Source organism: Typopeltis vanoorti, chromosome 6, assembly GCF_054136105.1.
Source record: "Typopeltis vanoorti isolate ZY-2024b chromosome 6, IOZ_Tvanoo_1.0, whole genome shotgun sequence".
In the NCBI taxonomy this organism is placed as follows: domain Eukaryota; kingdom Metazoa; phylum Arthropoda; class Arachnida; order Uropygi; family Thelyphonidae; genus Typopeltis; species Typopeltis vanoorti.
In genome coordinates this window covers 15533602-15559965 of record NC_143554.1, presented here as the reverse complement: position 1 = coordinate 15559965, position 26364 = coordinate 15533602, and the positions used below count along the sequence as shown (strand labels likewise).

General features: G+C 35.0%; 1 protein-coding gene across 1 annotated transcript in view; it reads right to left on the bottom strand.

The window, feature by feature from the left end:
* Vps13D (vacuolar protein sorting 13D) overlaps positions 1 to 26364 on the bottom strand; it is a 1260195-nt gene that overhangs the window by 471366 nt on the left and 762465 nt on the right. Inside the window, exons 50-51 of the mRNA XM_090393926.1 lie at positions 26090 to 26160; positions 150 to 240 (exon numbers count right to left, since the gene is read on the bottom strand). Coding sequence (XP_090250052.1) covers positions 150 to 240; positions 26090 to 26160 — 162 coding nt within the window. The remainder of the gene's footprint in view (positions 1 to 149; positions 241 to 26089; positions 26161 to 26364) is intronic.

Genomic DNA, 26364 nt, shown 5'->3' with positions numbered 1-26364 from the left:
GTAAACAGAAACCTGATACCCAGTCATATAAAATAAATCAGGTTACATTTCACTCGGTTCCTTCTCTGGAAATCACTCCCACATTTATTGTGAAAAATGTCTGTGTTATCATGCATGTATATGTGCCCACAAAGTTCAAATATACTTACTTTCTGAAATAGTCCTCCATCCAATTTCGCTTGACATCATTATACATTTTGAGAAATGCACTTGTAATATTCACATTAAGTGTGTCTTCAGCTAAAACAAAAGGATACATACAATGCAAAATTATAGTGAGATGCATACATGTTATTGCCAGAAATTCAGCTATTTTTTAATTTATCTATTTGTCTTATCTATTTAACTTATTGTCACAACGACAGCAAAAGTCATTTTGCACCATTGCAAATATTACAGTTGTACACAGGGAAATAGAAAACAGTGAAATATATATATATATATATTTTTTTTTTAAGTTGAATGACAAATATAGAAATAAAAAGCATTTTAGGATCAAATGTGTATTCTAAAAATTAATTAATTACAAAAAATTAAAAACTTCATTTGTCTGAATCTTATGATATCTGTCTAAGTGTTGGCATTCCATTATCAATGATGACAGATTAAGGGTTTGTGGAATGCAAAAGTTAGTTGATAGGCAAAAAAAGGAGATAATATAGAAACATATAACTTAAGGGCATTTATAGGATTGATGCAGGGATAATGTTTCAGCACTTGGTTAGAGGGGGCAGAACAAGCGGTTGTCCCTGGAAGGTGAGTAAGGGGATGGTTAGAGAGGATGCTAGGGCTAGATTTTTCTACTTGGAGAGTGGTGAATGAATGGAATGGATTGCCTGTGTCAGCTGTGAGTAATGGTTGTGTAATGGTTGTCTGGTAATGGTTTCAAGGATAGGTAGGATATATATTGTGTGGATAGTCTGGGTTTCCTACGATGAGTCTTAAGACTCCACGGAGATGCCTGCGTAAAATAATAATAATAATATTCCAAGATGACTGCCATTGTGAAAAAAAAGTCTGATAATCTGCTAGTAATCATTGTATGGTCTCTCTCTCTCTCCCTCTCTGTTTTTCATTGTCATTGCAAAAACAGCTACTGACATCAAAGCGACAAAGGCAGTTAATTTACTTCGATGTACAGACTAGGAATGGAAAGTTTAACATGCTTCCGTTGAAATTCTGATGTGTTGATGCTGAATAGGGGTTAGCCATCACAGGGTACTTTTCCTGGCAGAAGCACAGACTTGGGACACCGATAATCAAGTTTTGAACTCATCAGTGTGCTATAAAAATGAAGCTAATAACATCTGTCAGCACCTCGAGAGGTGGAGACAGAGTGCAAAGGATGCTCCTTTTTTTATGGCACTCTTATCTCATAAGTGAAATATATGAGGGAAGAAACAATTTATTGACAAATATATTTTACAAGAATTTTGCTTCTGGTGCAATTGGGATTAATGTTTGTCTTAGTTGGAATTCTAGGATGGGATGAAGATGACATAATGTAGCAAAAGAGCACACAAACTGTCTTCTGCTGTGAAAATTTGAACCCATTTTCAAGGACCCACCTTAAAAGATGGTCAATGTCTTGTGGTAGTTGTATTATTTTTATGGCCCTTATATTGCATGAATGACAAAAGATGGTAAAGTCATCCATAGAGGATATCACTTACTCTTGGAGAAAGTTGTTCTATTATTAACTTTGACCTTGAGTGCAAAAAGTATGACACTTAAAACTGAATCTTGTGGGATATCCTCCCTTTAGTTATACATTCAAGAGAGTGTGGTTTCCACTTGGACTTGGAAAATTCATTTAGATAAGTTCTTAATTTAAAAAAAAAAAAAAAAAAAGGAGATTCCTCTAAGACCAAAATTGTGTAGGTTTTTCAGTATTCCAAATCTCTATGTATTGCTATACGTTTTTTCCATGTTAAAGAAAACTGACACTACATGCACTTATGGGTATGTATACCTACCCTTAAGCTTTGCATTATGGGATACTAAGGCAAGTGATGTGAAGTCATTAGCTTCTATATACGAGCTACCCCAGTTCTGATTATATTTCAATTGCAAACTTTGTTTTGCTTACACTTGGATAAAGGATTAAACCAAGTATATAATTTCTTGGTATCTTTAATTTATAGTATAACCAAGTGGAAAAACTTCCCACAACTATCTCTAATCCAGAGTATTTTAATAATAAGGTGTGAAACCTTTCGGCTACTTGTATATGAAAATATGACTTTGGCATTACTTCAACCTTAGTATCACCTTTGGGTCTGGTTCCCACTGATGAGTCATCAATCAGAGTTGAAACCGGTCTGGGTAGAGACCCTTCCCATCATGCATAGCAGTATACATACCTGTAAGGATATCTGCCTTTGCATTATGGGATACTAAGGTAAGTGATGTGAAGCCATTAGCTTCTATATACGAGTTGCCCCAGTCCTGATTATATTTCAGGTGCAAACTTTGTTTTGCTTACACTTGGATAAAGGATTAAACCAAGTATATAATTTCTTGGTATCTTTAATTTCCAGATGATAGTACTTTGCACTCATTCTACTTATGTGATAAACCATGCAGTACTCTTACATCCTAGGCTACAAGATCATCTGCAACCAGTGCTTTAAAAAAATTGATCTTCATACTTTTCTTCCCCATGGATACTTGAAACGGTGAACAGTACCAAACCCTATATATACTATGTGTTTTCCTATATATGCATACCTATGATAAAGTTTAATTTATAAATTAGGAACAGTAAGACATTAACAACAATAACTAAGAATAAAATAGAATAATTATAACAATATACTGTAATACGAATTAGGTGAATAGAATCAATCCTATGATTTTTTTTTCTTATGAAGTCAAGAATTTGTTGTACCTTTTCACTTAAAGGAAGCATTTTATTGTTGGCATATCTGAATTACCAGCATCATTACTCTTGTACCGCTTTGGTGCCATTATTAAGTAAAATAAGGATAACCTGAACACAAACACTGCAATACCATGACAGCTGATAAGATAACCAAGATGGCTACAAAGTGACTAATGGGCAGGTAGCGTATACAATACAGCATGGATATGCAGGGCAAAAGGATGATCCAAATCCCAGGCAGGATGGCACGAGATTTCATCCAACTACTCTAAAATTTAATTTTAAAACTTTTAGAACTAATTTAAAACTTATGAATTGTTTCTTTCTGGAATTTTCCATTTAATATTTTCGGGCAGCCAGGGTTGACCACAGGTAACTGAAACCACAGATAAGGGGGAGGACTACTGTACTGCTCATGTGTTTGGGGTGTTGTACATTAAACTTCCCTTATAATTCTTGATGCTGTCCAGAGGCTAGCGATCAGATTCACAGATTGTTATTATTAACACATGACACCTCTAGAGAGTCCAAAGATTCACTGAGGGTAGGCACCTGCTCTATAGCTCTCTATCTCCACCAAATACAACTAATCGCCCACCACCACCACTGGTATTTCCACAGACAATCACAAACATCCATACTCATGGTAGGATTAAAACCCACAGCCTTTTTGCTGGAGAACGGATATGCTGACCACTCGGCCGACCAGGTCAGATGATCCTTCTCTTACAGATTCACTTCACCTTCCATCTCACAGACACTGATTCAATACTCTGTTTATTTTACCATTTCTATGGTCACTGCTCCAGTGAGGCAACTATCATTCCTCCACTTTCTGTTGTATCTGTTAATACAAGTGCAGCAGCTGTCTAGCATCTCTTAACTGTGTAACTGCAAACAATGAACATGCTTCTACTCTTCCTCTTATTACATTTACCTTTGTCATCTGTTTTTGAAGAGCTTCAGGTTATAGTTGTTTGGGTAAGCAATTAGGCTTCTCTAATTGCATTTTGTGTTTTGCTCTTAGTCTTTATTCTCATGACCTTTACTCTCACATCAGGCACCAATGGCTGAGCCATGACAGGCAGTTTGAGAATGACCATATTTCTAACATTTAAAGCACCATAAAGAGTTTATGATGCATAAACTTTAGTACACATAGAGCCATGATGAGCAGTTAAGATATCCTATTTTTGACATATGTTGGGTTTTAGTTTGTTGAAAAGAACGAGGTGATGAGAATCAGATATCCATTCTTATGTATCAGGGAGTGACACCTTATGGGTGTCACTCCCTGATTCTTGAGTTCAGGGCATACCTCTTCATCGAGGACATCAAGGAAGTCCCACTGATATTACACCTCTAGAAAAGTTTAAAGCATTGTGGAAGGTAATCATAATTGGTATTACCTGATTCATGGAGTAATTTTTCTGATTGTGCCGCTGTAGCTGCTTCAATAAGGATATCTCCTGAATGCAGAACTTTTACAGCTTTCGGAGATCCTGGAAACCCTTCCGAACCTTCTAGAAGAAGGCTGACATTTTTTCAATTGGATATTCACTTGCCATGTGTAAGATTACAAAAAATGTGTATTTGTTTCAGTTTCTAATGTATTTTGTTTCTTACTTTAGTTTTCTGTTGATAATTCTATGGTTTCTGAACATTGTTGAGGGCACTAATAAACTAGTAGAAAAAAAAATTATTCATTCTCAGGCAGAGTTTGGTTCAGTGCCAGAGCTCTCCACCAACCTCAGAACCACACACGGTTGCCCACTCTCCAGCAAGCAGTGATTGCAGCCAGAAGTGGAACACCAGGATTACCCCAGATGCTATATGTGAACAACAGCAAGTCTTGGATCCTATCCCAAGACCATGGGGAACAAGACTTACTGCAACACCCTTGTCCCTTTCAGGCAAGTGCATTAGTGGAATATTCCTAGCCAAGACCATTCATCTTGCCAAAGTAGAAATCAAAGTAGTATGAGACTAACAGAATTCCCTTTCCAGATATCCATGGGTCACATTTCACTGCAAACATGGCAGTGAGGCACTGGATCCCAGTGATAGTGGTCTAAAAGAGAAGAGTAAATATAACTCAGTCGGACTACAGGAAGAAAAGCATAGAAAAAGAATAAGAAAGAAAAGGGCCATACCATCACTGGAAGGTCCCATCCATCACAAGCAAGTGTCTCATATGGGTGGGGGGAGATGAAGTAAACAACTTCTTTAGTTGACACCATGAGCGACTGCATGATGGACAGAAAAACTCCCATGGGATGAAACTATTGTGATCATGTACGGTAATACTGTATTCAAGCATGCAAAAGAGATTGTATAATCTCTTTTGCATGCATACAGGCAATTATCATCCCAATATATATATATAAAAAAAAGGCAAAAGTCTCCTAAATGTTGGTTATAAGTTCATGCACAAATATTAACTTCAAAACTTAAATCATATGTAGAAGACAAACTATGTGAAGAATAAAATTGCTTCCAAAAAAGACGATCATGTACTGATCCAGTTTTTACATTAAAAATCTTAATGGTGAATTCAACACAGAAACACGCACAGCATTTGTAGATTACCAAAAGAACCTTTGACAAAATCTTAAGGAATAAACTGTAGATCATACTCAAGAATCTAAACATTGCAAATCAGCTGCTTGAAGCAATAATTAGCATTATTAAAACAACTAAATAGCTGTAAGAATCAATGAAAAATTTAAGAATGGATATCATAAACAGAAGAGTCCATCAAGCATGCCCAATGTCACCACTCTTATTTATTATCTATATAGATGAAATAGTAAAGAAATGCATGAAAAATATAAAACCAGCATTTAAACTGGATCATGGAACTATACTTAATATTCTTTTTGTTTGCAGATGACCAAATCATTATAGCAAGAAGTGAAGATGAACTCCAGAGATCAATATACTCCAAACATAATTGCTAATGAATTATGTTAAAGATACCAAGCAATTTTAAACCTGGTTTTACTCCATTTTTCCCAAGTGAGCAAACAGACAAAATGTCAAGTTTGCGCCTGCAATTGATGCAAGACTAGCTGATCCCACAGGTTTACTAAATCTTGGTATTTCTAGCCTGGCTCCCACTGATGAGACCTCAATAAAGGTTGAAACCGGTCTGGGTAGTGGCCCCTTGCCTTTAATACAAACATCATACATCCCCTTCTTGGAGATGTGTTTTGGCATTAAGGGTAAATATTAAGATTAGTGATCAGAGCTTGCTCCACCTTTACCACGAGTTGCCTTGGTCTTGCACTACCTGTGGGATCAGCTAGTCTTGCATCAATTGCAGGCGCAAACTTGATATTTTGCCTGTTTGCTCACTTGGGAAAAATGGAATAAAATCAGGTTTAAAATTGCTTGGTATCTTTAACATAATTATACCCAAGTTAAAAATACTTTCTACATTTAGATCTCCTCCTGAGATTTTTATTTAATAAAGTTAAAACACCTTATGGTACTTGTTTTGGTAAAATACTTATAAGCTCTGCATTACTAAATCTTGGTATTTCTAGCCTGGCTCCCACTGATGAGACCTCAATAAAGGTCGAAACCGGTCTGGGTAGCGGCCCCTTGCCTTTAATACAAAACATCATACATCCCCTTCTTGGAGATGTGTTTTGGCATTAAGGGTAAATATTAAGATTAGTGATCAGAGCTTGCTCCAACTTTACCACGAGTTGCCTTGGTCTTGCACTACCTGTGGGATCAGCTAGTCTTGCATCAATTGCAGGTGCAAACTTGACATTTTGTCTGTTTGCTCACTTGGGAAAAATGGAGTAAAACCAGGTTTAAAATTGCTTGGTATCTTTAACATAATTGCTAATGAATTTGAAATGCAAATATCAACAGGCAAAACAAAAATCATGATAGAAAAGAAAATTTTAGAACAAATGAACTGTTTCAAATATCTTGGATGTGCTGTATCATATATAACAGAAGCTGATATTGATATCAAAATTTCTAAAGATAACAGAAATGGCCAATAGTATTTTCAAACCAAAAGTCCAAAATCATACAAGAATAAGAGTTTATAAAGTTTTGCAAGATCTTCTCTACTCTACAAAAATGAATTATGGATCATAAAAACTGCAGTAGAAAAAAAGAATAGAGAACTGAAGAAATGAAATTCCTAGAGAGTAGGACCTGCTGTCCTAGTGGACTTCACATATTAAAAGAATGGACAATTCAGGGTTACCCCAAAAAGATACTCCAATACTACCCAGGTGGAGGATATAAAAGTCAGTGAAAACTTAAAATAAAATTAAAAAGTTTATTTTTAAGGCACCTCCCAAACATTTCTTCAATCAAATACAAACCCCAACTCTCAGCATCAGAGATCTGTCAGTTAGCATATGACAGAGAAACCTGGTTTTCTTTCACGTCATAAGAACATCCAAGTCCTATCTTAGTACACACAGACTACTTATTTGTTTTGATTGGTTTCCCTATTTATATTTGCAAAATTATAAATAAATGACGATGATGTGACAACTCCATTTGTCAAGGCGAGAGAGAGAGAAGGTTGGTTGGTTTTACATAAAGGTTGAGAATAGGTGATGAGTGAAATCCATCAAAGGCTATGTGTCAGTATACATTAAGCATACGTGTATCTCAATGATGGATAGGATGCAACCACCAACAGATACTCTTCCTTGCAGAGACATCAACTTGTAACCTATAATCATGCTTGGAGTAAACAATGCAAGATAAAGGTAAAGCAAGGAATACTGACAAGGAATTTGAACAGGAAAGAGCTCAGAGAATATTCAATGCGGTCTCTTGTATGTTTCTCTTAGTTGACAAATATGTACAAGAAATGTAGGCTTTCAAAAATGAGTCATACGAATTTGGCTTCAGTTGCTATTCTGATATTAAATGTCTCGTCTTTAATTATCGGTTGAAAGAATGGACAGTTCAAGGTTACCCCAAAAAGATACTCCAATACCACCCAGTTGGAATGTCTATAAGTCTGTGATAACCAAGTGAAAGATGAAATGAGACTAGAAAAGGCCAGTGAGTGTAAATCCCTGAAAGGATGATGATGGCTACACACATTGTAATATTTAACTTCACAACACATAGAAAAATGCTAATCCACTTGGCAAAGATTTTATTTTTAAGGCACAGATATGTGATAGCTCCCTTTTTCAAGGGAGAGATGAGAATATGTGATGAGTGAAATCCATCAGAGGCTATGTGTCAGTATACATTAAGTATATACGTGTACCTCAATGATGGATAGGATGCAACCACCAACAGGTACTCTCCCTTGTAGAGGGAGAGTACCTGTTGGTGGTTGCATCCTATTCAACTTGTAACCTATAGTCATGCTCTGAGTAAACAAGTACAAGATAAAAGCAAAGCAAGGAATACTGACAAGCAATCTGAACAGGGTAAAGCTCAGAGGATATTCAATGCAGTTTCTTGTATGTTTCTCTTAGTTGACGAATATGTACAAGAAATGTAAGCCTTGAAAAATGACTCTTAAGAATCTGGCCTCATCTTTAATTATGGGTCAGGGTTATGAATGGGTTTTTCCAGAAAAAGTCCACAGGCATTTTTTTTTTTTTTTTTTTTTTCCCTAACAAACTGAACCCATGGATATATATTATTAAAATCACTGAAGTTGCATTTCAGTGATTTTAATGTTACAAGAATGACAAAAAGTTTTAAAGTCATCAACATACAGTGTGTTGGATACCATGAGAGAAAGGTTGAATGGCTGAGTTTACTCCTACCTCTGACATCAGTGTCAGACTTAAGACAAAGCCTTGGGAAACACTCTCCTCTTGGGTGTATGACAAGGATAATATGCTTGCCACTCAAACTTGGGAGATTCAGCTACAGAAAAATGTTTGAATAAAAAAATAAGAGGGGGGAAACCCCCATGAAAGTTAGATAATAAAGGCTTTGAATATACCATATCTCCAAGCTGTGTTCACACTTTTTGCCATAGCAAAGAACACTAACTATATGTTTGTATTTCATGAGGACATCTCTGATAGGTTTCTCTTTTCCAAATTTCATCAATTTCTAAAAAATCCAAATAGTCTGTTGGAAAAATATTATTTTTTATAGATACTATAAAAATGTTTTCTCCAATATCTTAGAAATACAGCTAGTCAGCAAGATAGGTCAATATGCTGGCTTGCTTTAATCTTTTGCAGGTTTAGGGCAGTCAATCTGTCTTAGGCTATGTATCTGGAAATTGCAGAAAGAGGGAGGGAACCATGTAAGTTGTTGGGAGAATTCTTATCATTTCATAATGGATGTCATCAGGCAATAAAGAGGCAAGGGAGAATAAACATTCTTGTTTCATTTCTTTCTTTGAAAAATTGCTCTGGACCACTGGCAGAGGATTTAAGCAGCCGTTTTTCTCATGTCTTTCTTTGAATATTTAAAATTCAGGTACACATGAAGCTGTTCTGAGATTCTAACAAGCATTCTCCTAATATATTGCAACTACACCTATCATATTTCAAAATAGTCCAACAGTGTATTTTCTTTATCTACCTTTCATTTTCCAGATTGCATTCCATACCCTCTTTTGCATGTTTGACCAGAACATGTAACGAGCTGAGCATATCTAAAAACTATAAGTTTCGATAGTTGGGATATCTTCAAAATATACCTTGCCTCGTGCATATTCCTTAAAGATTATGTTGAGAACTCAACATAATCTTTAAGGAATATGAAGAACTGACTGAGGATTCTGACCTAATGTATAATTCTCACCTTCATGTAGTATGTCCTGTTAGTAGGTATCTGCTGGATACTGAACAAAGCATAAAAGGCTAGGAATTGGGAACTTAGCCAACCCAACTTTACCATAAACTGGCTTAAATCAGAAGGAAATGATAGTACAGCATGAAAAAATTGCATGCCAGCTGGGGAGTCACCTAGTTGACAAGGCTCTCACTGCTTTTGTGAGGAAAGTGGACAAACAGTGACCTGTCGGCTACTGCATAAGAAATATTGAAGATAGGCACTATCAACACAAGGAATATCAGAGGAAAGGACACTGATTTGACAGAATAATTAGAAAGAACTAGGTTGATATAATTGGAGAAAAAGAACACTGAAGTAGGTGAGCTCATAATGAATACAGGATATTATACCTGAGTCACGATGATCAAGGAAAGGAAGTAATAGTGATAGCATACAACACCAAACACGAAGATAAATTCCTCTTGATTAGAACACAATTTCAAGTGGAATTATGTGGGCAAACTTCAAAATAGAGAACTCGACAATAAAACTTATTTGTGCTCATGGTCCAACTGAACGTTCTTCTACGGAAGTAGAGAAATTTCTTGCATGATCAGAGAAGCCAGTTTATAAAGAAAAATGAAAAGCTGGTCATTGTTGGGTCTGAATATCAGGGTAGGAAATGAATTCGAAGCATATAAAATGTTTTAGAAAATATTAATTTTTATGGCTATTTTGCCTATTTTTGTTTTAAGAAAATTTGGAGCAAGGGTAGAGCCAATAATAATGAGAAGAATGGATTTCTGTTCAGGATATGAACTAGTCATTACTAACATCTTTAGTAATATTTAATCATGTTCTTTAGTGAAGAACATTAGTAATAGTCATTACTAATGTTCTAATTTAAATAGGCGCATAAATTCTCAACAGAGAAAGATGTTGAAAATCTAAATCCAGATTAATTTTTAAAAAAGGTGATAAACCTTTTGGCAACTCCCATAGGCACAGATGACTTGCTACTGCTTCTGCCTGGTATCTCCAGCTCTGGGCCTGGCTCCCACTGAAGAGACCTCAATAAAGGTCGAAACTAGTCTGGGTAGATGGCCAATCCCTTTAATGCATAACAGTATACATATCCACATAGGAAATGTGTTTTGCATTATGGGAGATACTGGGTTAGAAGTGCCTGGTAGCTTGCTCCACCTTTGCCACGAGTTGCCTTGGTGTTGCACTACTTACTGGATAAGATAGTACAACACTATATTTAGTCCTGAAGATATTTTCAGGCGCAAACTTTGTTTGCTCTCACTGGGATAAAGGATTAAACTAAATCTATTATTATCTCAACAGAGAAGACAACAAATAAGAATGCCTTGGTTAATGTTGACAGCAATACCTTCATGATGGTTCAGGATATAAGGTTCAGGATAAAAATGAATATCACAGTGAAAGAACAATGCATAAAAAAGTTGAAAAAGAATTGAAGTTCAGCAGCTTTTACAAGAGAAATATTAGACTCACCTATACGAACATTATTCAAGAAAGTTTCAAGAGTTCAAAAATATAAACAAAATCATGGAGTCTCAATAAAAAAAAAAAAAAAATAAATAAATAATTGTTTCAGCTACAGAGGCATGTGGTGAAGCTGCCTACAAGGATAGAAAAATTTGAACTCCATAGTTGAATGAGGAAGTTAAAGAAGCAGTCCTGGAAAACAAAAATGCATAAATTGCCAGCCTGGCTGGCCAAATGGTTAGCGTATCCGCTCTCCAGCCAAAAGGCTGTGGGTTCAAATCCCGACATGGGCATGGATGTTTGTCTGTGAAAATACTAGTGATGGTGGTGGTCAGCAGTAGATGGCGTAGTGGTCAGCAGTAGATGATGGAGGTAGTGGCGATTGGTGGAGACAGAGTTGTAGAGTAGATACCGTCTCTTGATGAGCCTTTGGACTCCCTGGAGGAGTTGTGTAATAATAACTATAATAATATACGAAACATTCCTATTAAATAAGTCAGCAGATACCTTAACAGAATAGAGAAAAAGATGTAAGAGAGCCTAAACTATGTGTGAAAGTTGCTAAACAGAAGTCATGGAAAGACATTGCTAAGAATAGAAAAAATAAAGTGGCACTAATGTCACGAGTGAAAGTAGCAGTAGATGTGAGCTGTGCTAAAAACAGTGTTTTTAATTAGTATGTAGTGTGGCATTTTATCACAAATTGTGCTGCAGTTTTTTTAGTTTGGATACAAATGTCCTTCAATAATGTTGTTTATATCATGTTTTGCTACTTGTTTATTAGTACTCTTCTCCTTCTGAATAAAGAAATACACATCGGCGACACGGAAGGCTTCAGTAAAGATATCGAGCTCTACCTTGGATTTTTTGCAGTGGATGTGTTGCAAACTTTGTTATATGTATGCACTGAAAAATGTAAAAGATTTGTGGACTGTTTGAGTAAATGAGAAGGAAAGCATTAATGTAGGTGAAAAGTGTCTTGATAGATTAGAGCGATTAGAAATGGTAGCAAGAGTTGGGACCATAAGAGAAGAGCTTAAGCAAGAGTTAGTGAAAACAAAAAAAAAAAATGAAATGAAACATCTGGAAGAGGAAGTTAGTATTACAAAGAAAGAGTCAAAGAATAGTCATACATCATTGTATGGGAACAACTTGATCATTAGAAGTGTGATGACTAATAAAGTGCAGAAAATATCCTTTCCAGGTGGAACAATGAAGCAAATAACTTATGCATTGTAGAAAAGGAAAGACTGGGCATCAAAATTGGTGGTAGTTGTGGGCACAAACAACTTAGTTCAGGAGAAAAAAAGAATATCGACAGGGACTTCTGGAAGTTGTTGCAGAAGGTAAAGAATAATAGTGCATTGGAAAAGTCATTAGTGTGTTGCCCAGATATGACAATAGTGAACTGAGAAGGAGAAGAGATAACGAATAGTAAGATGGATGAGTTGTGTGAGGCAGAGGGCATTCAAGTTTGAAATCTATGGAGTGAATTTGAAGGAAAGTTGGAATGGTTTAAAGTTAATGGATTACATTTGAATGGGTTTGGTTTTATTATTTTCTGAGAAGGCAGAGTCAAGAAGTTAATGTAGTAAATGATCAGAGCATACATCTTGTGAAGTAGGACAGCACAACTAAATGGATTGTACAACAGGAGAAAGATGGATACGAAGTTGAAGATGTGGTTGCAGCAACACAAGATGATGGAATGCATACAGGTGAGAATGACAGGTAGGAATGGAAATCAGAGTCAGGATCAGGGAAATGGGAGTGGTCATACTGAAGAAAGAAGTGTGTTATAACACCTAGAATAGAGAATGTTGGTGCTGACAAAATAGACTCAGAGAGACACATGGATTGTTATTTTTGTACACAAATGTAAGGGGTATTTGAACCAAGAGAGCTGAGTTTATTACATTGATCGAGTCAGTATGCCCAAAAATAATTGGATAAGATCCAATCTGAAGAGAATGTGATGTCGGAAATAGAAATGGAAGGTTGTATAATTTCACAGAAGGATAGAAATATGAAAAGAGGAGGGAAAATGTTGTTAATGATTGCAGAGGAACTGTGTCGACTAAGTGTGAAAGTTGACAGTGTATGCACAGATTTTGAATCTACATGGTGTGAAGTTGAAATTAACAGGCTACTATATCTGAATGGATGCCTTTACAAGCCAGGGAATGTAGAGAATGCTGACTGTCAAGTGTTTAGGCAAATTAGTTGGGCATGTAAAAAGAAGGTGATCCTGATGGAAGATGTTAATTACAGGAATATAGAATGGAAGGATGAGATAGTGTAAGGGAAGAAGGAGAGAGAGTTGGTGGAATTTCTGAAATATAAGAATCTTAAGCAGCATTTGACTGAAGCAACTAGAGGCTTTAATGTTTTGGATTTGGCGATAACTTCACAAGATGTAGTTGTTAATGAGGTATTGACACTGCCACTGATTGGTGAGAGTGATCATGAGGTACTTGTTTGGGAAGTGGTAAAAGAAGAGAAGGTTACTTCCATAAATGGGTATGTGTGGAAGTATAAAGCAAGTGGTTACAGGATACTTTGTAGTCTTTTAGCATTGGTACGATGGGTAGATGAGCTGAGTGAAAAAGATATTGACAATGCATGAAACTCACTAGGCAGCATCAAACACAAGCACTGTATAACTGCATACCAAGGGTTAAGCAAGTGAATAGAGTAGAAGTGCAATGGATGAACAGTGAAATTAAGCAAGCTGTGCTGGAAAAGAAAATGCTATGGAAAAGGTACAAGTCAATTGGTGGTGATGGATCCATGTATTGAGTATAAAGTGCAGAACAGAAAGGTGATGAGCATGGTAAAAAAAGAAAAGGTGTGGCATGATAGGAGATTGGCTGGTCAGGCCAAGTTTATCTCAAGGGAATTTTTCTGCTATATGGCAATCAAGAGAAAGAATAATTATGGCAGGTTGACACTGGGGGATAGTCATGGCAGCAGAAAATGGACATAGTGGAATTATTGAACTTTATCAGTGTATCTCATACTCGTGTAAATGATGTAATGCAACATGTAGAAGGGAGAAAACTACAAGAAGGATTTTGAAGTGAAAGAATAAGAGGTGTATCAGGTGTTGATTAGGTTAGATGTAAATAAGGCTGCAGGAAGGGATGACATATCACCACATACTCTTAAGGAATTGCACCACAGATGGCTATGCCCTTGCCCAGGATATTTAATGAAAGTCTTGCAGAGGGTAGGGTTCCTAAGGAGTGGAAAGAATGCAAAATAGTACCATTTCACAAGCATGGTTCTAGGACAGAAGTTTCCAATTATAGACAAGTCTTATAACTGCAGTTGTGATCAAGATGTTGTAGAGATTGGTTAGGAATAGAATATACAGGATTCGGTTGATGGATGTAGCATTCTTTATGACGGTCAAGCATGGATTTATAAAGGGTAGGACATGTTTTAGCAATTTACTTGCATTTTAGGATAGAGTAATGAGTATGATAGATAAGGAATAATCATAAACAGTGATATTCCTGGACTTAGCAAAAGTGTTTGATAGATTACTGCAACGAGCGCTTTATCAGTGTATCAATGTATTTATAAGTCATACTGGTGTAAATGATGAGATGCAACATGTAAAAGGGAGACGACTACAAGAAGTATTGTGAAGTGAAAGAATAAGAGGTGCATCAGGTGTTGATTACGTTACATGTAAACAAGGTCATAAGTTGGTCTGCAAGCTGCAGAGGATGGAAATTGATAGTATATTGGTTAGATGGATTGGAGATTGGATCTCTGAATGATACCAGCAGGTTGTGCGTGATGGAGCAGTGTCTCAAGAAAGGAGGGTAATCAGTGGTATGCCCCAGGGTTCTGTTCTTGGGTTCCTGTTGTTTAACATGTCTGTTAATGATATATCATGTGGACTGACTGGGAATCTTCGGCTGTTTGCTAATTATGAGAAGTTGGGAAGAATTATAAATAGCGCCGCTGATGTTAATTCCCTTCAGGAAGTTTTGAACAGACTTTTGACTTGGACAAAGGGGTGAGTTTGTAACTTTAATATTAATAAGTGCAAGATGTTGCATTTTGGAGTGCAGAAATATAAGGCTGTGTGCTATATCGACGGTGCCGTACTGCAGGAGGTGGATGAGATTAGGGAGTGATGGTTGACAGTAGACTAAAGTTAAGATGGCATATTGTTTGTTGCAAAGTCATTGTAGTGCTGCTATGATAAGAAGTACTCTAACATGTAGGGATAAATAAGTGGTAGTGCCACTGTATAAAGTACTGGTCAGACCACACTTGGACTACTGTGCTCAGATCTGGTCAACTGGTTTTCAGTGTAACATGTAAACATTTAAGAGGGGTCCAGAGACAAATGGCTAAGACAATATTAGGACTTAGTAATGCTGGCTATGGAGAGAGAGAGGCTGAAGAATGTATATTGCAGAGTTTAGTGGACAGTAGGAAAAAAGGTGATATGATAGAGACATTTAAGTTAGTGAGAGGATGATATTGGATTATTCCAGATGAGATTATAAAATGAGTAGGTGAGATAAGAAAAAACTAGAGGTCATTCCTAGAAGTTTTGTACAAATGTGGTGAAGAGATATGAGAGAAGTAGATTTTTTACATGAAGAACTGTCAGTGAATGGGATGCATTACCATAATGTGTTGTTAATGCAATGAGTGTTAAGGATTTTAATATTTGATATGATAAATATGTTATCAGTGAATGAACCTTCAATGAGTCTGCCTACTCCATAGAGGGTGCAATAATAATAATAATAAATATCTAAACACCAGGAAGTTGGAAAATGTTTTGGAAGACATTGAAAAAATGAAATGAAAGAGTACAGTAAAAGAAATCAGAGATGATAACGGTGACATAAATAGTAAAAATAAAGATATTCTGGATATCTGGAGTAATTATTTCAAAAGACTGTTAAATGAACCAAACAGTGAGAGAAAGAACAGCGATGATAGAAAACATTCAAGAAAAATATAAATACTTGAGGTATAAAAAAAGCCATCAAAATTTCAAATGTGGAGAGGCATCTGAAGCAGTTTATATTCAAACAGAAATACTTGAATATGGAAATATAAACCAATCAGAAGGCTCGGTTAGAAGGTTTGATTCCAGATGACAGGAGAAGAGATCTTATATTTCCCATCTGTAAAAAGGGAAATTAAATAGAAAATAAGAATTACAGAAGTATTTCAGAATCAAATGTTCCAGGTAAGATTTACATAATCATTCTTGAGAAGAAAATAATAAAAATTGTAGAAGAGAAAGACTTTGAGAATAACATGAATTCATGCCAATATCTTGACATAGTCAAGATCAGACTTTCATCTTAACAAATAGTTGAGGAATCTCAGAATATAACAAGGTTCTGTACTTAAGTTTTGTAGATCTGGAAAAAGTACACAACAAAGTGACAAGAAGAAAGTGTTTCAAAATGCTACAATTATGTGGAGTAAATGGAACATTATACAGAGCACTACATAGTCTATTAAATAATAAAGCAACACGTAAAAACCATAGTGATATCTTCAATTAGTAAAAGGACAGATATTTCGTACTAAAATTAATAGTACATCTTCAGTGTCTGTAATAGTAATAGGAATGGAATACAAGCAAAACATTCGGTGGATCACCTATTAAAATACAATTGTTACCGCGTGCTAGGAAATAATAGAAATAACAAATTTAATCTATTAAGATAAATGGTTTTTTACATAAGATAAAAGCCTCCCAGATTTTTGAGAGAGACATACAGTCATTTCTATTTAAATTTGGCTGGTCTTAGATAGTTTCACAACTTTCTTTGAATAAGCATTCATATTTGGATCTGCATCTATGGAGGAGAACTACTTTATCCTACTGGACACTATGAGTAGAGTCAATACTGTGCTGTGCCAGACCAGACTTCAGAGGTTTGTTATAATCAATATAATATTGATGTTCTTCTATCTTTTTTTTTCCAAAGAACGGCCAGTTTGTCCAAAATAAGAGACATCGCATTCATAAGGTATTTGGTAAACACCAGCCAAAGATAGAGAAGACGGTTTATCATTTGTAGAAGGTAATAAAGAAGAAATTTTGTTCATAGGAATATATGTTGGAATCAATTGATACTTTTCTGAGATTCCTGGAATGTACAGAATAGGAACTGTGGACTGTTGAAGAAACTGTAGGTGTTGGAACACAAGAGTCAAGTATCTGTTGGATTTGATTGGAGTTGTAATCATTTGATTCCATTAACTTTTTAATGATGGAAAGTTCTTGTTGTAAGATTATTGGAGAAGAGCAAACTTTATGTGCTCTATGAATTAGAGATTTAAGAATGCCAAATTTTTGAGACATGTGGTGCACAGACTTTTTGTGAATGTATCTGCCAGTAAATGTGCGCTTACTGACAGATACATTCACTTGTATCTGCCAGTAAGATACAACTGAAAGACGCTTGTAGATAAGGTACCAGAAGATGTTCTAGTAAGGATGATGTCCAAAAATGATAAAGTACCAGAGTTTTCTTTTTCCATAGTGAATTGGGTGTATGGGTGAAGGTTATTTATCCGTTGTATAAAAGTGGAAAGTTCATCTTCAGTGTGTGGCCAAACAACAAAAACATCACCGATGTAACGATACCAAAGAGATGGTTGAGGGTGAATGGATGAGAACCTAGTATCTTCGAATTGTTTCCAATAGTAGTTTGCCAAAGGTGGAGACAGAGGGCTACCCATGGCAGTACCTTCAATTTGTTTGTAGATTTTGTTTTTCCAACTGAAATAACCTGAGTGGATGACATATTCGAATATCCTTGTGATATCTGGAGGGTAATCTTTATATAAAGAATTGACTGTGTCAGTTAATGGGATATTGGTGAACAGAGAAATGATGTCAAAACTGACTAACATTTCAGAATCTGTAATTTTAATATCCTTGATTTTTTCAAGAAAATCTGTTGAGTTTTTTTATATAGGACCTGGAATGACCAGTGAGAGCACTTAAGAAATGTGATAATACTTTTGCAATCCGGTAAGTTGAAGAATCAATGCAATTTATGATAGGTCGTACAGGACAGCCTTCATTATGGATTTTTGGGAGTACACAAAGACGAGGAGTTCTTCCAAAGTAGGTGCATATTTTATCCACGTAATTAGGATCTAAACTTATAACCTCATCAAGTAATTTATTTAGTTGTTTAATTTGTGAATTAGTAGAATTACGTGTGATCTCTTGGTAGGTCGCGGTGTCTTCTAATAGGCTGGATACTTTTGTCTCATAGTCAGTCTTATTCATGATTACAATTGCTTTTCCTCTATTGGCCTTAGAAATGGATATTTTATGATCTTTTCTTAAAGAAGTTAGACCTTTAATTTCAGCATTTGATAAATTGCATGGAGGTAATTTGCTTTTGAATAACGAAGTTGCAACTTCAAAATGTAGTTCGTTGACATCTTCTCTAGGAAGTCCTGATAGATTGCATTCTATATTACGTAAGAAATCAAGATAAGGAATGCGTGAAGGAATAATAGCAAAATCAAGGCCCTTTGCTAAAGCACTGGTTTCAGCAGTGGATAATGGGCAATCGGAAATGTTTACAATCCATTTATTTGTAGACGTACTGTCAGAGATAAGGTTTTTCTATTGCTTGTTATATAAAGAGTTGTATGTTTGCACTACAAAGTTGATTACGAATTAAGGAAAAACTTGCATGCATATAAATAGAGTGTGCTCCAGGTGGCCGAATTGTTTCTTTAAATCTAGCGAAAGTGGGAATAACTTTAGTATCACGGCACTTTTTGAGGAAGGCAATCTGTGCTCGAAGCTTACCTTGTAGAACCGATAATTTTCCTAATTTTCCTGTTAGTTTAGTAAACTCTTCCCCATGAAGGATGATGATTCTGATATTTAGTGGAACCTGTGGCATAGTAATTAAATAATAAAGCAACACGTAAAAACCACAGTGATATCTTTAATTAGTAAAAGGACAGATATTTCGTATAAAAGAAATCTATCAGATTGAAATATCAATCTATCAGGACTTCCTAGCGAAGATGCCAACAAACTACGTTTTGAAGTTGCAACTTCGTTATTCAAAAGCAAATTACTTCCATGCAATTTATCAAATGCTGAAATTGAAGGTCTAACTTCTTTAAGAAAAGATAATACAATATCCATTTCTAAGGCCAACAGAGGAAAAGCTATTGTAATCATGAATAAAACTGACTATGAGATAAAAGTATCCAGCCTATTAGAAGACACCATGACCTACCAAGAGATCACACGTAATCCTACTAATTCACAAATTAAACAACTAAATAAATTACTTGATGAGGTTATAAGTTGGGATCCTAACTATGTGGATAAAATATGCACTTACTTTGGAAGAACTCCTCGTCTTTATGGACTCCCAAAAATCCATACAGAAGGCTGTCCTGCACGACGTATCGTAAATTGCATTGATCCTCCAACTTATCGGATTGTATAAGTATTATCACTTTACTTAAGTGCTCTCACTGGTCATTACAGATCCTATATAAAAACTCAACAGATTTTCTTGAAAAAATCAAGGATATTATAATTACAGATTCTGAAATGTTAGTCAGTTTTGACATCATTTCTCTGTTCACCAATATCCCATTAACCGACACAGTCAATTCTTTATATGAAGATTACCCTCCAGATATCGCAATGATATTCGAATATGTCATCCACTCAGGTTATTTCAGTTGGAAAAACAAAATCTACAAACAAATTGAAGGTACTGCTATGGGTAGCCCTCTGTCTCCACCTTTGGCAAACTACTATTGGAAACAATTCGAAGATACTAGGTTCTCATCCATTCATCCTCAACCATCACTTTGGTACCGTTACGTCGATGATGTTTTTGTTGTTTGGCCACACACTGAAGATGAACTTTCCACTTTTCTACAATGGATAAATAACCTTCACCCACACACCCAATTCACTATGGAAAAAGAAAACTCTGGTACTTGACCATTTTTGGACATCATCCTTACTGGAACGTCTTCTGATACCTTATCTAAAAGCATCTTTCACTTGTATCTTACTGGCAGATACAAGTGAATGTATCTGTCAGTAAGCGCACATTTACTGGCAGATACATTCACAAAAAGTCTGAGCACCACATGTCTCAAAAATTTGGCATTCTTAAATCTCTAATTCATAGAGCACATAAAGTTTGCTCTTCCCCAATAATCTTACAACAAGAACTTTCCATCATTAAAAAGTTAATGGAATCAAACGATTACAACTCCAATCAAATCCAACAGATACTTGACTCTTGTGTTCCAACACCTACAGTTTCTTCAGCAGTCTGCAGCGTTCCTATTCTGTACATTCCAGGAATCTCAGAACCTATAGGTAGAATTCTGAAAAAGTATCAATTGATTCCAACATATATTCCTATGAACAAAATTTCTTCTTTATTACCTTCTACAAAGGATAAACTGTCTTCTCTATCTTTGGCTGGCGTTTACCAAATACCTTGTGAATGCGATGTCTCTTATTCTGGACAAACTGGCCATTATTTGGAAAAAAGAATAAAAGAACATCAATATTATATTGATTATAACAAACCTCTGAAGTCTGGTCTGGAGCACAGTATTGACTGTACTCAGAGTGTCCAGTGGGATAAAGCAGTTCTCCTCCATAGATGCAGATTCAAATATGAACTCTTATTCAAAGAAAGTTGTGAAACTATCTTACACCGACCGAATTTAAATAGAAATGACTGTATGTCTCTCTCAAAGATCTGGGAGACTTTTATCTTATGTAAAAAACCATTTATCTTAATAGATTAAATTTGTTATTTCTATTATTTCCTAGCACAGTAACAACTGTATTTTAATAGGTGATCCACCGAATGTTTTGCTTGTATTGCATTCCTATTACTGTTACAGACACTAAGGATGTACTATTAATTTTAGTACGAAATATCTGTCCTTTTATTAATTAAAGATATCACTGAGGTTTTTACGTGTTGCTTTATTATTTAATTATTATGCCACAGGTTCCACTAAAAATCAAATACATAGTCTATATTTAATTTGTAAGTTAGTGGTAAGAAGTGAAGAAAGGAAGATAGAAGATGCAAAGGCAGAGTTGCACACTCTTATTAATCATATATATGGATCACATTTAAGGTAGTATTAAATCGGATCTTGGAATCAGAGATATCAAATTTAGCTCTTTGATGTATGAAGCTGACAATGTATACTCTTAAACATATCTAGTGCAAGTCTGCAGGATTCTTTAACAGCTTTAACAAGTTTGGTATGAAAGTCAACAATAAAAAGATCAAACTATGAAAATGGGCTGAAATGGAGAAAACTTCAATTGTTCTCAATGGAGTAATTAAAGAACAAGTAAAACAGGATTGCAGCTATTTAGGAACATTTTTAAGTGAAGATGGCAAATTAACTATGGAAATTGACAAGACAATAAGCAAAGCTGGTAATCATGGAGAGCCAGCTGAATAAATTTATATAAAATAAGAGAGATATTAGACAGAAATATAGGATATGATAATACAGTGCTAACAAGTAATAATTTTGGGGGAAGAAATTGATATATTGGTGATAATGTAAACTTAATTATTGAGTACAATCATAGTGTTACGTACAACACTTGAGGGTGCATATCAGGATCACAACAATGGTTATAAAAATAATATTTTGGTCTGGTCATTTTTCCATGTGGGCATCTGTGAAGGAGAAAGTGGTTCTTATGAGGATATGTACTTGGAAAGTGACTGCTTTCTCTTTATTATTCGACATAAACAATGAAAGAATGACAGAGGAGAACACTGTAACCACTATTGAAAAATAGTGAAAGTGCAGTATATGAAATAAGGTACTGACACTGTTATTAAGGAGAAAAAGCTAGTTATTATTAAGTATAAAATCACATAAGCTGAACAATCCAGCCTTGTGGATTTGTGTAGGTGCTATTCCACTGGAGTAGCATGGTCATTAAATTCACCTATAATAAATATGGGCAGAGAGAGATACAATATAAAATTATCAGGGTTGGCCTAAGTCAGAGTCCAGCAGAAAAGAAATAGAGTATATTGCAATAAGAAATCCAACCGAGAACATCTCTAGTTCTGCCATTGCCAGTAATAGTGTAATGTCTTAAGATTGGAGTCTGGCTGGGTTTTATGTCTCTTGCATACAGAAACATATAGGTTTTTGTTTCCACAAAGGGCGTAAGTATCATGCATATTTTAGTAGAATGTTTAACAAATCTCCTGTAAAAATTAACATATTTCTTTGGCTTTCAACATTTATCCAATTTCTAGGAGGCTGGGGGGAACAAGTGTTTGTCACCTCCAGGCGACAAACACCAGCAAGAAAATGGAGGGCTAATATCTATCTTTTTCTCTGTAGAAAAGTTTAATACGTTATTAGTTATATGTTGTCCATTCATTGAACTTAATTTAAATTCAGTTGCTACAGAAGTATTTTATTAAGCCTATAGGCTTTTGGTTATATAACTATGTATATATATTATAACTATGTAAAGAAAAGCCTATAGGCTTTTCTTTACATAGTTCTGTTGGCATGAATTTTTTAAAAAGTGGGTTAACAGAATCATTTGAGCAGTTGTTTCAGAACTCAGATGCAATAGCTCAAATGAGTAATGAGACTATGAAAGTTTTTTTTCACTTGGTTATACTATAAATTAAAGATGCCAAGAAATTATATTCTCAGTTTCATCCTTTATCCAAGCATAAGCAAAGTTTGCATTTGGTACACAAAAATGCATTATGTTTCTGTGAAGACAAACAGTGTGTTCTGTACCGATCTTTCGTTTTTTTCAAGTATAACTAAGTTTTTTTCACTTGGTTATACTATAAATTAAAGATGCCAAGAAATTATATTCTCAGTTTCATCCTTTATCCAAGCATAAGCAAAGTTTGCATTTGGTACACAATACATGCATTATGTTTCTGTGAAGACAAACAGTGTGTTCTGTACCGATCTTTCATTTACCACATATTATCCCATACAAACATACCAAACACGAAGGCCTTTATGTTCCAGTCCTCGCTCATTCTGTAGATATGTCCAAATAATTGCAGCTTCCATTGTATAATCTTCTGCATTAAATTCTCCTTTGGTTGTATCTGCTGATAGAGCTCTTAATTTGTGATTTTCTGTACCCATCCTGTTCTTAAGAAGTCCTGTAACAAGTTCTTTCAAACGTCAAAATTCTTGATTCCTTATTTATTAACCACATTTCAGATCCATACAGTACAGATAAAGATGCATGTTTCTAGTACTCTTAATTTTGTTTGCAGTTTGGTCAATTTACTTTTCCAGATGTTATCCATGGGCCTTCAGATTTGTTCTTCCCTTTGCAATCTTCATCTTTATTTCTCTTTTACAGTCCAAATCATATTGGCATTTTACTTCCCAAATATGTGAATTGTTCTACAGTTTCTATATCAATTCCATCCACTTGTATATTTTGTTTTATGTTTCAAGAATACGAGAGAACTGGAAGTAGGGTTAAATTGGTTAGCCTGATAATAGGTATTATTAAAAATGAAACAGGCTGGATAAAGACAAGAGAATAAAAGAAATGAAAGAGTACGGTATTGTCTGGTGAAAGAGTGGGAAGAATAAGAGTGGAAGTGTGTGTGAATGCAAGCTCTCATAACAATGGATGAATTATAATGAATCAAAATGAAGATGAAACAGCAGAACAGTGGAGATGATTCTGAGACTGCACAATGTGAAGAAAACTCTGCCATAGGTGGAGCTTACACTCGTCCCTATGCCGATACTAAGCCCGGTTAAAAGAGGAAGGTTGAGCAATAGGGTGATCACCCATCCTCGTAAAAACCCATGATTACAGAAACCATGAGTGAAGCAAGAAATCCCTTAGGGCAGAGTGCTACGACCTGTGGTCTCCCAACAGATGGATATCTGTTGGGAGACCACAGGTGCAAAGGTGCATGAGGCCACGAGTCAAAGACTCGTGGCCTCATGCACCTTATAGGTGTAAAGAACAATAAGTCAAGTCACAATGTGAAGAAAAGGTAGGATAAGGAACTGGAAGTTGCAAGAGTGATAACAAATATTCCGGGAAATTAGTTTATAAAAAGGATAATTTTAATTTTGAACATAACAGGTTAGAAGGAAGATAATATTTCATCATATATCACCTTATATCACACTATATTTGGTCTAATGAAAACAAGTTTCATGCAATAGTTTTCATCCTAACAGTTAGTATATAACTTGTATATAACATAGAATACAAAGATTGAAAATAGTGAACTGAAGAGAGCCACAGACTTATCAATATCAAGCTTACTTAATTTCTCAAACAATTTGTGTTTATCAATTTCCATTCTCCTATCTCCACCCTGTAGTCAATGCTAATCCATACCAATACCAGACAATTGCTGATATATATTAAGAAACATTTTAAAAATATCTTCCTTTTGGTTTGTTCTGTCAGCATCTTTTCATAATCCTTTTCTCACATTCATCATCACACTTTTTTTTTTTTGCCTACAACTTAAAATACTTCTTGTTCAACTGCTGATGATTTTCTTACTTATACCTCATTCACAATATTTTTCCTTTCTGTATTCCCTGCCTAATTTCATTACTTATATACTTCTCACCTGTTCTGTTGATATCAACTGATTAGCTGATAGCTGACCTACCTATTCTGTTTATTATCTTTACTCACAGATTGCAATTTAACATAGCTGCTCTCAACAATGCCTAGATCTTTTCTAAATCACTTAGGGAATTGAACAATGTAGATCCGAATATAAATTAAATTACACTTTAATAAATATTTCCGATATTTCGGCAACGTCACGTTGCCATTTTCAAAATGAACTTACAAAAAGGCATGTGCATGCAGGCACTACAACACAGTAACTGAGAATGAAGGTATGAAGCTATAACACTTGCAAATCATTTCTATTGCTTGAAGTTATTTTTTTATCAACTAATTTCAGTTATTGTTTTATCTTTCATACAACAATTAAAAAACTTTTTTTTTTCAAAATGAATAACAGATCCCAAAGATAAATAATACAACAGAACACTAGTATTCAAAATATATGTGCTTTCTTTGCTTCCTTTTTCCTTTTCACTGATATAATTTGATGAAAGCACACTGAAAAATCTTGCAATCTATTTTCTTTGACTCATCTTCTATCTCCTCTACAAAATTCATCCATAAAATTATCATTTCCCAGTCAATAAGAAACAACAAAAATAAAAGCTGACCAGCTTTCTTTCTTCAGACATAATCCCTTTTATCTTTAATATTTATACAAATATTTTTATTCTCTGGAACAGCAATCACCATGAAGTATTCCACTCAAGCACTTCAAAATCAAGGCACTACTTCTCTCTTAGAATTTATCTACACATCAATCTGCTATAGGTTTTGCAACCCCTCATGTGGGGGAATGAAAAAATATATAACAAAATAAAAATATTAAGACTGATTTCACTCTGGGAGTTATCTCAAAATAACTAAAATGAAGTGCATTGAATGGAGTAAAGGAAAGAGAATCTAGATAGGTCAACTAAAGCTAGTGATGGACTGGATGAAGATTTTGTTCATGGCACTATAGTAGATTAATGTTTTAACTCTTATTCTGATTTAAATACAATAATGTGTTGATCTGTACTGCTGATGTGAATGAAATGTTGAGAGGACAAATTTACATTAAAAAAATTATTGTGCTTAAAACAAAACTGTGTATAATAATAATAAATTATTATTATACCTCTGATTCTTTCTCATGATTACTTCTGTGTGAAAGAAATAATTTAAAATGTTATCATGTGATACAGTAATTCAAGTAAACATGATCATTCTAGAAAAACAAAACTTTGGAGGATTTCGAAATCAATTATTAATTTAGAATGTTTATTCTGTACCTTTAATGCTGCAAATTATTTTCTGTACTTCTCCTGAGTGTCCACTTGTCATACTCCATTGCATCATGCACCTAATATGAAAACAGAATATTCATAAAGGATCAAAGACAAATTTGGCATTTCTTATATACATTTTATTTACTTAAGCAAGATTTCAAGTATGAGAAATACAAATTTCCAAGTTTCATATCTTGACAGAAACTTCTAAAATGCACAGAAGGTCTTATAATGTCATCTCCTTCGAGTATTTGACAATTTAATTTCTTTAATTACTT